This window comes from Diceros bicornis, chromosome 24 (genome assembly GCF_020826845.1).
Source record: "Diceros bicornis minor isolate mBicDic1 chromosome 24, mDicBic1.mat.cur, whole genome shotgun sequence".
NCBI lineage: Eukaryota > Metazoa > Chordata > Mammalia > Perissodactyla > Rhinocerotidae > Diceros > Diceros bicornis.
In genome coordinates, this window is record NC_080763.1 from 10,540,429 (window position 1) to 10,555,754 (window position 15,326).

The window sequence follows — 15,326 nt, forward strand, 5'->3', positions numbered from 1 at the left end:
GAATGAAATAAAGTAATGTATTTACTTTATTAAAGTGCCAGGGCCTTGGTAAGTGCTAGCTTTTATTATTATGAGTTTTCACTGGGGCAAAACCATTAAGGGTTGCAAGGTGGTACATACACTGCTGTCTCAGAAACAGTTGGCTCATTGCAGTTCTTTGGGGAAAAAAAATAAACCCATAGCCCTCTTCCTCTGGCCTCCACATCACTATCAGTAGCAGGGAATGAGAGTTCTAGAACTCAGCATGCTTCTGGTCAAGTCCCTACTCCCTAGTCCTTGATTCCTACTACTCACTGCATTGTCACCATTATTTGCCTTGAGAGTATTTGGATTAATGACATTATACTGTTTATCTTAATTTATGTCAGTTACTTCAAGAACCCTAGGTTATCCTTCATTTCCCAGGCTTATCCCATGTGGCTCTGTCATCCATTTTCTGACCTCATCTCCCACTCCTTTCCACCTCCTGAAACCCTTGCACTGTGCTTTCTGGAACACATGGTCAATCATCAGCAAAACCATGTGTCCTCAACTCCTTTCTGAACATTTCCTTCACTTTCTTGCTCTAAGAGAACCGAAGTCTTCTCTGAGGACGTTGCTTTCCCTGTGGTCTTCTCTTCCACGTCCCTCTTACTAATCTGAAGATGGGATAGATGTTCTATTCACACCTCATTTCCACTTCTCATCCCTCTCCCTCTCCCTCAGCCCCAGCTTTGAATCTCATAACTGCATATCCCCTACTCCTCTCCTTACTATTATCATCTGTAGACTCTTCAGCCACTTTCTGTCATTTTGTGAAAATTTTAGCTCCTACGATACTTTCAGTTTCTTCAGTATTACCCCTGTTATAATTCTGGATATTTCAATATTCATGTAGATAATCCTTCTAATCCTTTCATTTCCTTAACCTCTTGTCTTCTAATGATCATATTGCCTACCTGCCTTGGCTACTTTCTTCCTTGGTCATACCATTAATCTTGTCATTACCAAAATTGCATCCCCTCCAGAATCTCATTTGCAGGAGTCCTGCCCTCCAACCACCACCACCCATCTCTTATCTTCCTAATTCATTCTCTCAAGTACTCCCACTCTGACAACTCTTCATCCTCACCAGGACTTCAGTTCATTGATCCTACCTCCTTTGCACCATCCCTTACTCTCTTATTCATATTTCCCCTCTTTATCCAGTTGAAGGTTCATGGTATGTTATTACAATCACTCCCTTGCCCCTCTCTTTCATCATTGTACTCCTCTGGCAAAACTCTGACCTTGGTTAAATATAACTCTGCCTACTTCCCACATGCACGTCTGCAGTTGAATGTTCCCAAAGAAAAACACACAACTATGCAGATTGATATCACTATAATTCAATGCCTAGTAGATCTATGATCCTATCACACAATCCTTATTAACTTCTTTATTTCATTCACTTGCTTACTCTGCTGTCTAGGAGATGACTTTTTCATCTCTTCTTCTTTCTCTCAAACCTTCAACACATTCTCCTTGATTTCATTCTTAGCTGATAGCCTCACTTTCTATTTCACTGAGAAAATAGAAACAATGATAAAAGAACTTTATAAGTTCTTACCACCACTTCTACCTACCCATCTTCATCTGTGCCATATGCTCTGTTACTTTGGGTGAACTCTTTGTGTTCCTGTCTAAGCCCCTCCCCTCCACTGATCCATCTGCTCTCGCCTACATCACTCCAGCCACTCTCTCCCTTCTCTCTTCTTTTTCATCTCTACTGTTTTCTTCTTATCAGTTTACAAATAGTCTATAATTTCTTTCATTTTAAAAATGACTCCAGGGCCGGCCTCGTGGCTTAGCGGTTAAGTGCGCGCGCTCTGCTGCTGGTGGCCCCGGGTTTGGGTCCCGGGCGCGCACCGACACACCGCTTCTCTCGCCATGCTGAGGCCGCGTCCCACATACAGCAGCTAGAAGGATGTGCAGCTATGACATATAACTATCTACTGGGGCTTTGGGGGAAAAATTAATTAATTAATTAATTTAAAAAAAAATTACTCCACATTCCTTCAATGTGCTCCAGACCTTCATAGCAGAACTCCTCAAAAGAGTTGTCTATATGAGATATTTCTCCTTCCTCCTATTCTCTCTTGAACCCACCCCAGTTAGGCTTTTCCCATCATTCCACTAAAATTATTGTACCACTGACTTCCACATTGATAAATCCAGTGGTCAGTTCTCAGTCTTCATCTTAGTTGACTAGTCAGCAGCATTTGACGCATTGGATCACTCCTTCCTCTGTGAAGCACTTTATTCACACTCTCCTGCTTTTCTTCCTGTCTCACTGAATACTCCTTCTCTTTTCTTTTGCTGAATCCTCTTTATCTCCCCATCCTCTCAACAGTGGAGTACCCTTGGGAATATTCCTCTGATCTCTTTTCTTTTACACTCACTTTTGGGCTCATGATGATCATAAAATTTATACCTCAGCCTGTAACTCTCCCCTGAATTTCAGTTGCATATCCAACTACTTCCATGACATCTCCACTTGGATATCTAATATATATCTCAAATTTACCAAGCTCTCCATCTTTGCATTGCCAATCTATAGCTTCCACTCTTTACTCATGTAAGTATATGGTAATATCTTCCTTCTAGTTGCTGAGGTCAAAAGTTTTGGAGTTATTCCGGACTCTTTTCTTTTTTCTCGTACTCCAAATGCAAGTTCCAAATGTGAGAAAGTATCTGTTCTGTAATTTGTAAGGTAAAATGTTGATACAACAATTGTGAAGACTGTGATGAAAAGTAACAGAGGCTACCCATTTGATTCAGCAATTGTGCTACTTGATATTTACCTCAATGAACTGAAAGTTTATTTTGACACAAAAACCTGCACATGGATGTTTATAGCAGGTTTATCCAAAATTGCCAGAACTTAGAAGCAACCAAGATGTCCTGCAGTAGGTGATGGATAAACTGGTCTATCCAGACAATGGAATATTATTCAACACTACAAAGAAATGAGCTATCAAGCCATGAAAAGACATGGAGGAACCTTACAAATGCATATTATGAAGTGAAAGGAGCCAATCTGAAAAGGCTACATCCTGTATGATTCCAACAATATGACTTTCTGGAAAAGACAAAAGTATGGAGACAGTAAAAAGATCAGTAGTTGCCACACTTAGAGGGGAAGAAGGAAGGAATAGGTAGAGCACAGAGGATGTTTAGGGCAGTGAAACTATTCTGCATAATACTGTATTGGTGGACACGTCATTATTCGTTTGTCAAAATCCGTAGAATGTACAGTATCAAGAGTGAACTCTGATGTAAGCTGTGGACTGTGGGTGATAATGATGTGTCAGTGCAGGTTTATTGATTGTAACAAATATACTACTCTGGTATGGGATATTGCTGGTGGGGGAGGCTGTGCATGTGTTGGGTAAGGGGGGATATGGGAACTCTCCATACTTTCTGCTCAATTTTGCTGTGAACCTAAAAATGCTCTAAAAATAATCTATTAAAAAAAGAAATAAACAAACTTAGAGGAAACAGATAATGCAGAAGCCAGATGAAAACTTAAAAAAAATACTATATTTAATAGCTTCAGAGAACTAAATGAAGATATTGCATTCTTGAAACAAGAATAAGAAATTATTAAAAGGGTATATTCAGAGAACGAAAGAGTCCTAGAAGCTAAAAATAAAATTTTAAATTAATTTAGTAGTTGGGTTCAAAGAGTTAAGGGCATTTCCTAGGGGAAAAACAAGACAAGGAGCTTGAAAATGGGAGAGAAAAGATAAGAAAATTAGAGGAGTAGTCCAGGGGGTTCAATGTGCAAATAATAGGAATTCCACAAAGAGAGAAGAGAAAAAATGAGATGGTAGAAAATTATCAACAGACTAATACAAGAAAAGTTTATGTAACTGGAGGAAATTAGTTTCCAGATTGAAAACATTCTTCTTAGTATCCAATATAATAATTGTAAAAGAATTCATACCAAGACAGCTCATTGTGAAAAATCAGAAACCCAGTTATAAAGAGACTATCCTAAAAACTTTCAGAGAGGAGAAACAAACATACAAAAAATTATCATACAAAGAATAAAGAACTATAATGGCAAAAGACTTGCCAGGAGCAATACTATAAATTAGAAGGCTATAAAACAATACCTTCAAAATTCTTGGGGAAAATGATTTCAATATATAATTCTTTACCCAGCCCAACTGTCATTTAAATTTAAAGATAGAATAATGACATTTTCATACATGCAAGGACTCAAAAAAATTATGTCCCATGCATCCTTACTTAGTGAGCAATGGAGGATGCCATTTACCAAAGATAGGGACAAACAAAGAAACAGGGAATTTAGCATGGGAGAGAAATAAAGGGAATTCCCAGGACAGCAACTGAGTAGCAGATCTAAGAGCCACCTCCAGATTGCGGTAGTTCTTTTTACAAAGGCATAGTCGGCTCTCCAGGCCATGCTTGCCCTCAGGATTATGTTCAGAATGGAAACCCTTTTCTTTTTCTTCCGGCTATTACAGAAGTCTAAGAATCAAACAGTGGGAAACTGAAACAAGGTATTAACAAGTGGAATAAAAGAAAGAAACAGGTTAAGTAATGTGGGGGAGTTAGAATTGAGGGGGGCTGATGTCTGACTGAATGTGGAGAGTAAGAGATATCTAAGGATATCTCCCAGATTTCTGGCATGGGCCACTGGGTTAATGATAGTGTCATTAGTGGAGATAAGAACACAGCAGGAGGTCTTGATTCAAAATAAAATAGTTGTTTTGGATATGTGGACTTGAAAGTGTAAAATTTCAAGATGGACAGGTCCTAGAACTGAAGCCCAGGTTAGAGGTTCATTCATTCATTCAGTACTCTTTTATCTCTTAAGAATACAGAGATAAATATGACTCACTTTCTTCCCTGAAAAAGCTCATAGTCTAATAGGGGAGACAAATATGTAAGCAAATGATTTATAATGTAGTGTGATAGTGTGACAGTTTAAATATGTGTCAGGTACAGTGATAGCTCAGAGGTGGGAGTGATTTGCCTTGTCTGGAGTAGGGAGTGAGAGTCAGAAGTATTCCTGGAGGACTGAGCTGAGAAGCAATCTAACTAGCAGAGAAAGCAAGAGAGAATATTCCAGCATATACAAAGATACAAAGGCATATACTGCGTATTTTATTCAAGGTACCAAAAATAGTTTACCATTATTAGTGCATAAGGTACAAAGGAAAAAATGAAACTGAAGAGATAGACTGAAGTGTCAGATCCTAAGCAATTTGGAGTTTTTTACTGAGGCAGTGAGAAGCCACTGAGGTGGTTGAAAAGAGTCAAGGTAGATACTGAGATTCACCACTTGTTACTTCCAAAGAGAATTTTGGTCCTTACTAGAGCCCACTGAGAAAGCGAACATAGTCCCTTTTCTTTTTCTTCCTAAAGCAGGATTATAATCGTTTTATGAGGTTTTTAATTTTTAGCAATGACGAAGAAATAAAGAGTAAAATGGCCCCCTTGTACTCCCCATTTTGTTTTTTTTACTTAAACCCTCTAGAGCAGTGATTCTCAGCACTATCTATCGCAACACCTTACTTCTATACAAAGAAAAAATTTTTAAATGTTCCCTTTCCTATCTGAAATGAAATTCCTGTAAGTATTATAACCTACCTATAGTGGACTGAATAATGGCCCCCCAAAACATATCCGTATCCTAATCCCTGTAACCTGTGAATGTTACCTTATTATGGCAAAAAAGGACTTTGCAGGTGTGATTAAGTTAAGGATGTTGAGATGGGGAGATTGTTCTGGTGGACTCTAAACGCAGTCACATGTATCACTGAGGGAGATCACAGACAGAAGAGGAGAAGGCAGTGTGACTCCAGAGGCAGAGAGAGGAGGGACCTGGCCACAAATCGAGGTATACCAGCAGTCACCAGAAGCCGGAGGCGGCAAGGAACAGATTATCTCGAGAGCCTCTGGAGGGAGTATGGCCCTGCTAACACCTTGATTTTGACCCACTTAAACTGATTTTGGATTTCCAGCCTCCAGAACTGTTAGAGGATAAATCTCTGTTGTTTTAAGGTACCAAGTTTGTGATAATTTGTTATAGCAGCCATATGAAACTAATATACTACAGTCATGCGCCACATAATGACATTTTGGTCAACAACAGGCCGCATATACAGCAGTGGTCGCATAAGATTATAATGGAGCTGAAAAATTCCTATCACCTAGTGATGTTGTAACGTTGTAGTGCAATGCATTACTCACGTGTTCGTGGTGATGCTGGCGCAAATAAACCTTCAGGCTCATTCAGGAGGTATTCCAGAAGGCATTGTTTTCACAGGAAATGACAGCTCCATGCGTGTCATTGCCCCTGAAGACCCTCCAGTGGGACAAGATATAGAGGTACAAGACAGTGATATTGATGGTCCTGACCCTGTGTAGACCTAGGCTAATGTGTGTGTTTGTGTCTTAGTTTTTAACAAAAAGTTTCAAAAGTAAAAGAAAATAAAATAAAAAATTTCAAAAATAGAAAAAGCTTATAGAATAAGGATATAAAGAAAGAAAATGTTTTTGTACAGCATATGTTTGTGTTTTAGGCTGTTATTACAAGAGTCAGCAAGTTAAAAAAATTAAAAAGTTTATAAAGTAAAAAAGTTACAGTAAGCTAAGGTTAATTTATTATTCAGGAAATAAAATATTTTTTTTATAAATTTAGTGTAGCCTAAGTGTACAGAGTTTAGAAGTCTTCAGTAGTGTACAGTAATGTCCTAGGCCTTCACATTCACTCACCACTCACTCACTGAATCACCCAGAGCAACTTCCAGTCCTTCAAGCTCCATTCATGATATGTGCCTTATACAGAGGTACCATTTTTATCTTTTATACCATATTTTTACTGTATCTTTTCTATGTTTGGATATGTTGAGATACACAAATACTACAGTTGCCTACAGTATATAGTACAATAACATGCTGTTCATGTTTGTAGCCTAAGAGCAATAGGCTATACCATATAGCCTAAGTGTGTAGTAGGCTATGCCATCTAGGTTTGTGTTAAGTACACTTTATGATGTTCACACAATGGCAAAATCGCCTGACAATGCATTTCTCAGAATGTATCCCTGTCGTTAAGTGACACATGACTGTACTTATACAAAATATAATGTCATACAGTAAAAGAAAGGAGAAACAAAGACAAATGCTGTTAGTGATATGATTTTCCTAAATGGCAGACAACTTTTGGCAAAGTTCCAAACAAAACAAAACATGCTTTTACGTGGTAATTGTATTCCTGGAAAATTTAGTGTATATTCAAACCATTAACCGTTGTTTTCTCAGTATCTACCAAACTGTGCTTGACACACAGAGGGTATTTAATAAAAGCTGGATACGTGGGTGATGAATGGGTGTGTGCATTAGAACTACAGAGGGGTTCTATTTTAAAAGTTCTAAAGTTAGCATGCAAGCAAAAACTACATATAATCAGGGGCCGGCTTGGTGGCGTAGTGGTTAAGTTCATGCCCTCTGCTTCGCAGGCCCAGGACTCGGGTTTGGATCCCGGGTGCAGACCTACACACTGCTCATCAAGCCATGCTGTGGTGGCCTCCCAAATACAAAATAGAGGAAGATTGGCACAGATGTTAGCTCAGGGCCAGTCTTCCTCACCAACAAGAAAGTTACATGTAGTCAAAATTACCTTTGAAAACTTCTTATATAGTTTATAAAATAGAGTGTTCAACATTTACGTGACATGTTGGACACTAACATTTCATTTCTTAATAAAGCTGAGAGGCTTATTTTTTTTTTGCCCAGCATTGGTGTGAGCACCATATGAAGGGTAGGGTTTGCTTCAGGGTCGTGGTGAATCCCATTCAGCACTGTGAGATGTTCTCACTGTGAGAGCACACAAGAACTGAAGCTGACTGACAGCAGATTCCTGTTTCCCATCTCAGTACTCACTATGAGCGTTTGCTTATTGTTCGGAGTGATAGCTGTCTAAACTATTTATATTTTCATCTCTTTTTCTTCTTTTGATTAGTGAGCATAGTTCAATAGACCCACTGTTAATTAAGTGGGATGATTATGTGACTTCATTCTCAGGGGATTGGTGTTCTTGTCTCATCCTTTTTGCTAATGAGTAGCTCTCAACTGGGCTTGCTTTTTCTCCCCCAGGGGCATTTGGCAATGTCTAGAGACATTTCTGGTTTTCTCAGCTGAGAATGTGGGGGTGTGAGGTAGTACCGGCATTTAGTGGGTAAAGGCCAGGGATGCTGCTAAACCTCCTCCAGTGCACAGGACAGCCTCCCACTGCAAAGAATTATCCAGACCAAAAATGTCAGAGGTGGCAAGGCTGAGAAGCCTTGGGCTAGAATGTGTGTGCTCCATTCTTGTAGTGATTCCTTCCTGTTGTTTGCCTTGGCGTTAGAGTAAGTGCTTCCTGTAGCAGAAGCTGAACTGTTGGCTATCGGGCTACAGGGTTGGATGGGTGTGAGTCTCTGCAGGGTTAAACATATCTTTAAATTAATCTACTCTTTTGTTTTTATCAAAAGTAATATATGGTCACACACATGTGCGTGTGTGTGTGACTTATGCAAGAGGACTTGGAGCAGTTCCCCGCCCATTACTCTCCACTTCTAGTTTCATTTCCCAGAGTTAGCAACATTTAGAATTTTTGTTTTTAATTCTTTTGGTAGTTATCTTCCTAAATCTAAATAATATTCTTCGTGTTATTTATTGACTTAAGAGATTATCTGTTGACACTTCATTATGAAGGGTGAGGATTTAGCTCAAGTACACTGATCCTCCCTTCTGCCTTCTAATTTTCATAAGTTTGTATTCAATAGTTCTTTCATTGATTATTTTGGAACGCTAAATAGTACATGTAAACCTTTATTTTTGTTCCATGGACTTTAGACAGTGTCTCTTGACTCTCTGCTACGTTATATGATATTGGTGCTCCTATCCTTTCTTTCCCCTGTCCTCTTCCTGTTTGCCATAGTGTTTCTGCTGTACCCTAAGGTTGTCAAGGTTGACAGTATTTACTTTCTGTTTTGTAATCATGTGTAAGTCGTTCATGTTTTATCTATAAATTGAGTCTAAAAGTTGAAAACTAATGAGTAACATTTATAGGATATGACTATGTAAATATTGTTCACTGCAGAGCCAAGCAGTATATTGGAGTCCTAGAACCTTCTCTATGCGTGTAATATCACAGCCTCTGTGTCATTTGAATGGAGGATGTTCCTAGTATTCTAGCATTCTGTTTTCTTTTACTGCATTGAGTGCTCTAAAATCATGCCAGATTTAGTTGGTAAACTGACATTTAAATACACGTTAAGAAAGATCATAAGTGGCAATACAATTGCATAGTAGACATTCAATAAATGAATGACCTGCATGGCACTATTAGGGAGAAAAAAGGCAAGAGGAAAATGATGGAAAACACAAGAAAGAAAAGAATTTCACAATAATAAGGGTGCATTCCAAATGGCCAACTTTCTGAGAGTTGAACTGTATTTGAATAACTCATGTCCTTCAATTCAGATCCAAAGATAATATTGCTGCTGGTGGAACTTGGGCTTTGTGCTATAACCAGAGTTCATTAATCGTCCTATTTCATTGAGGAAAAAACACTGGAGTAACTAGCTGAAAATATTCCACCACTTCATGGGAAGCAGCTTGCCAAACGATTCCTGTGGAGGCCAAACTCCTAGTCTAGCCAAAATAGCATTAAACTGTGCCTTGATGGTACATTAAAGAAGAAATTTTCCCCAGTTTACTTGATTAAGATTTACAGGCTTTTTGCTCCCTCAAAAACAGAGGATTGATTTAATATCAAAAAATAATTTCCTAAAATAGATTGCTAATGACTGCTTTCAGTTATTTATTTAAGGAGGATTGTGCTGAGTACTGCTTGTATGAATTCCTGTAAAAGGCTGAATTAATTTCATAATTAACGTTTTTCCTGGTCTGTAGGAATATGCTATTAACGTGACTGGTCATCACCACATCTTATTTTGATATCTCTCAGAACATCTTTCACTTTATAAATAAGATATTAAAACGTTGATCATATGAGAAAACAGAAAAAATATTCTTTATTAGTAGACCAAGTGATACTTAAATTACTAAACACTAGAAAAATAAAAATTGTAGCTTAAATAAATCCTATCAGATATTTGGTGGAGGAAACGGAGCTATTCAAGTGATAAAGGTTTTTTCTGTGTGTGTGTGAGAGGAAGATTGGCCCTGGGCTAACATCTGTCGCCAATCCTCCTCTTTTTGCTGGGGAAGGTTGGCCTTGGGCTAACATCCATGCCCACCTTCCTCCACTTTGTATGGGACACCGCCACAGCATGGCTTAAGGAGCGATGCGTAGGTCCATGCCCCAGGATCCAGGCCTGCAAACCCCAGGCCGCCGAAGCTGAGCGCACGAACTTAACTGCTACGCCACCAGGCTGACCCCTCAAATGATAAGGTTTTTAAAAGTAAAGTTCCATTACCCCATTATAGTCATTATAGAATGTTTGAACCCCTTCTTCCCAAAAAAAGAAAGAAAAAGAGAGAAGGCTACACAATCATTGTTACTAGTGGTTTTTAATTCATTCCATTCTTTTTATGTGTTCTGCTTTATAGATTATATTTGAATCCTATTTTTTTCATTTAATATTGACATTTTTTATGTGGTTATAAACATAGTTTTTAATTGCTACATATTATTCTATCAGGTATACCTACCATAATTTTGCTTTACTTTCCTCAACCATTGTTGAACATTTAGGTAGGTTTTTTTCCAATGTAAATAATGCATGGCGAGTATCTTTGCATATAATAATTTCTCTGATTTAGTTTTATTTCCTAAGATGCAAGCTCCTAGGGGTCAAATGTTATAAATATTTTAAAGTTTCATTGTTCAAATTGCATTCCAAAAGTCAGTACCAATTTGTACTGTTACCAGCATCTTAATTGCCCAAATGACAGAATAGAACTTTAAAAGTATTTCACTAGTGTTGTTTTTGGTTTGTATGTCGAGACGATGCAGAAAACCATTAAAAAGTGAATATGTGAAGATAAAGCATTTGGCTGACTGTGTACATATTTTAGTAAAGCCTCCATGTTAAGCCAGATGCCCTTATTCGTATTCTTGATGGTCTCAGACGTGGAAAAGTGCTTCTAATTTTTGCAACATAAAAGAAGTGTGATGACAGTGACAGAACTGAATGACCAGCCAGACATGCTGACTTGAAAGATAGAGTCAGCGTTTGAACATTGTACTCAGTCTCCACTTAAAAGTCTAAACCTTTTTCACTCTGAATTTGGGAGTTTGCTGTATTTAAAGATATTTTTATAAAACTAAAAAATAATGGGGGCCGGCCGGGTGGCACAAGCGGTTAAGTGCGCGCGCTCCGCTGCGGCGGCCCAGGGTTCGCTGGTTCGGATCCCGGGCGCGCACCGACGCACTGCTTGGTAAGCCATGCTGTGGCGGCATCCCATATAAAGTGGAGGAAGATAGGCACAGATGTTAGCCCAGGGCCGTCTTCCTCAGCAAAAAAAAAGAGGAGGATTGGCGGATGTTAGCTCAGGGCTGATCTCCTCACAAAAAAAAAAAAAAAAAACTAAAAAATAATGGAGAACAAGTTTGAGATTGCTAAAATGTATGCCACTATTTTCAGAAGTTGCAATTACAACTATCTTCATTAAGCTATTAGTTTGATTATACTTTCTGTAATAATAAAAGTTGTGTTCTAATTAAAAAATTAAGACTAAATGTTTAACTTATTTAAATTTAGATACTTGAAATATCAACTCTTTTTGGAATCTTTCAATATTATGACTTTTGCTTATGGGCAAACATGAAAAGCAAATGTTTACTAAATATACAATCTATACTTGTTCTCTGCTGTTTAAAAATTGTTAAACTTTTTTTTTCCTGCTGAGGAAAATTAGCCCTGAGCTAAGATTTGTGCCAGTCTTCCTCCACTCTGTATGTGGGATGCCGCCACAGCATGGCTGATGAGTGGAGTAGGTCCACATGCGGGATCCAAACGTGCGAACCCGGGCCGTGGAAGCGGAGCACATGGAACTTGAACCACTTGGCCATGAGGCCGACCCCAGTTAAACTTTTTGACAAGTATTATCTTGATAACTTGCTCACTGACTGCAAAACTGATGCAAAATAGGTCATTTTAAAGGCAAGTTATTTGATATGTTCCCATATGTAACACTGAAAAGCCTCCTTGCTTTAAATCCTTGGGAGGGAAGTTTTTCTTTTCTTTTTTTTTTTTTTAAAGATTTTATTTATTTATTTTTCCCCCAAAGCTCCAGTAGATAGTTGTCTGTCATAGCTGCACATCCTTCTAGTTGCTGCATGTGGGACGCGGCCTCAGCATGGCCAGAGGAGCGGTGAGTCTGTGCGCACCCGGGATCCGAATCCGGGCCGCCGGCAGCGGAGCGCACGCACTTAACCGCTAAGCCACGGGGCCGGCCCCGGGAAGTTTTTCTTAAGAAAAAACAGACACATTTAACTGTAATATAAAAGAAGGATGCTAAAAATGAACACTGATGTTCCTTTAATTTCATGCCTCATAGTGACAGACTTTCTGGAGACTTGGTTCATATACACATAGTATATAACAAAATTACCTTCTCAATGTCAAATTAGATAGAAGCTAACATTTGGAGAATTTTCTGGTTTAATATATATACCAAAGCTTTGGAATGCTAAATATAAAGAATTGTGCCCCTCTATAACATTATCACTTAATTATGTTTAGGAATATTAAAACAAACTAGTAAAGATTTATTGATTAAAATAATTATTAATTTTTGTGATGGCATTCACTTTAGAATATGTGTATATGAAAAAAAAAATTTCAGCATTTCACATAGGAGGAAAAAATTCCAGTTCTTAGTTTTGTAACTCTGCTTTTTTTTTTTGAAGATTAGCCCTGAGCTAACATCTGCTGCCAATCCTCCTCTTTTTGTTGAGGATGATTGGCCCTGGGCTAACATCTGGGCCCATCTTCCTCCACTTTATATGGGACACTGCCACAGCGTGGCTTGATAAGCCGTGCATAGGTCCGTGCCCAGGATCTAAACCTGCAAACCCCGGGCTGCCAAAGCAGAGTGCACGAACTTAACCGCTACGCCACCGGGCTGGCACCTGTAACTCTGCTTTTTAATTTTATGTTCTAAAATATATCCAAAATCTATCCCTGTAAGATTATTATTGACGTCTTTCATTGTTAAAGCATAAATGTTCCTACTTATAATCATGTATCCCAAATTCAAAAAACTGAATTTTCCTTGTCCACTGTGTTTAGCAGTATGTAAATACATTTTAAAAAATAGCTGTAGCATCCAAAAAGTTTCTAAATTCTTTGATCAACTCTATTAATAGATTAGAGTTAAAATTTTAAATGTATACTTGGCAAAAAAAAAGTTAAATTTTTTGTTCTTAATTAGTAAAACATTTTTTCAGCATTTCACTGTTTTCTTTCTGACTTTGTAGTTATAACATGTAAAGATAATATATGGTTTTAAAAATTTGGAATTTTTTGTTAATTTAGTGGCAGTTTAAAGAAAACCCATGTATATCTTGAGGATATATTAAACTTGCTTTAAGAAATGATGAGTTTTGACTCAATAGGAGGTGTGTGTTGCTATAGCAAGCCTTAGTATCTGCTAGTTGGCTTCTTAGTGTAAGCACTATAAGGTTAAGCACTTTCAAACTACAGGATTATATGAATGTTTTTACTTCTCTTATTTTACCAGTGGCATCACTAGTTAGAACATGAAGCTATATGGGTTGAGGACAAATTTGGTTCTTTTATGAGCCGTTTAATTTTCATCTTTTCTGTGACCACGTTTCTTAAACATGTAGGATGAAAATGTAATTTTATACTCTTTTATGATGAAAAAAGAAAGTGTATGCCCTGCTAATTGGAGGATAAGGGTATTGTTTCTATCGTGAACACGTTATCATCATCCTAGGTAGCCTAGAAAAGTAAATGTCTCTGAAAGGATGATCCAACTTGCATACTTTAACTTTGTACAGTTTTCAGAAGCTATTGCCAATGAAAACTTATATTTGTACAGTGTAGTATGCAAGTACTGTTTAGTGAGAAGTGGGGTTGTTCTTGAGTAATTATTCCATTTGAATTAATGCAGCTTGGGTGGTTGTTAGACAGCCTTGGGATTTGCTAAGCACTGCTTATTCTAAGCTCTCTATTCTACTTATTCTATCCTTACAGACCAAAGTCTTCAAAAGTTTCCCCCCAAAGTGGTTACTTCTGCTTTGAATTTAGTGTGATCATCCAGTAGCTGTGAGGTGGTAATGGAATCGCTTTCTTTCTTTTAAGACTTGACACACAAATAGTTTTGTGTAAAAGTGAAAATTATAATTTCTCTTAACAGCTGTGACATCTTATGAAGATCTTGGACTCTTTGCATTTGGATTACCTGGAAAGGTAATTTTTTTTTTTTTTTCTCCTCACTGTGCCCAAAATCCAGAGGAGCATTTTTTCCTTCTGTGTCCAGTTAAAAGAGACAAACATATATAAGAGAAAAAAATTAGGAGGAATAAAAGGAAACCAAAGTGAAGAAAGACAGACTGATGGGAACAGGAAGAGAAAGAGAAGAAATCTCTCTAAACACCCTTCCTAAAATTGCATCAATAAATTTAATTCACCACTTAAATCTTTTGATATTTTTCACCCTAATGAAGGAGAGCAATGACTTGAATAATTTTAAAACAGTAACAATGGCCTGTTTTAAGTTTTCCTTCTTAATTTTAATTATATTCTGAGTAAATCCTCTTAAAGACATGAGAAGAAAGCAGCATAGAATTAAAATTATAGCATGACTGTTTACAAAACTGGTAATTAGAGGATCATATCATTTAAGAACTGAACAGTGCTGAAAGATTATCTAGCTATCCTCTCATTTCTAGGTGAGGAAATTAAGGCCTGGAGAAATGAAGGGGCCTATTTGACCATGGTTACATATCGCCAGTATTATATTATAGGACTCCAGACTCTAAATCTACTGCTTTTTCCTCCTCAGAATAAGAGAAATAACAACAGTATTTATTGAGCATTCATTTGTGATAGACATACTAAACTAATTTAAGAGGTAGGGGAAACACTGTCTTCTTCCACAGATAATCAGGAGTTTATGTTATTGTTAGTGTGCTGTGGTACTTTTTTATTTCTGAAGATCTATCATACCTCTAAAACCCATTTTCATGTTGGTTCCAAACAGGACTTTTTCTTTGCATTTGTGAGTCTGTTGTTTGTGGTTTTTGTTCCTGGTAGAGGTGGGCCTGAAGGGTGCTCTGTTCCCAA

At 37.8% G+C, this 15,326-nt stretch overlaps 1 protein-coding gene across 4 annotated transcripts in view; it reads left to right on the forward strand.

Annotated features, from left to right (window-relative positions):
• SLC38A6 (solute carrier family 38 member 6) overlaps positions 1-15,326 on the forward strand; it is a 59,737-nt gene that overhangs the window by 6,352 nt on the left and 38,059 nt on the right. For 3 of the 4 annotated variants that reach the window (XM_058567064.1, XM_058567067.1, XM_058567066.1), the window contains exon 4: positions 14,398-14,450. The exons of the other annotated variant lie outside the window; for it this stretch is intronic. In XM_058567064.1, coding sequence (XP_058423047.1) covers positions 14,398-14,450 — 53 coding nt within the window. The remainder of the gene's footprint in view (positions 1-14,397; positions 14,451-15,326) is intronic. 4 annotated transcript variants of the gene reach the window in all.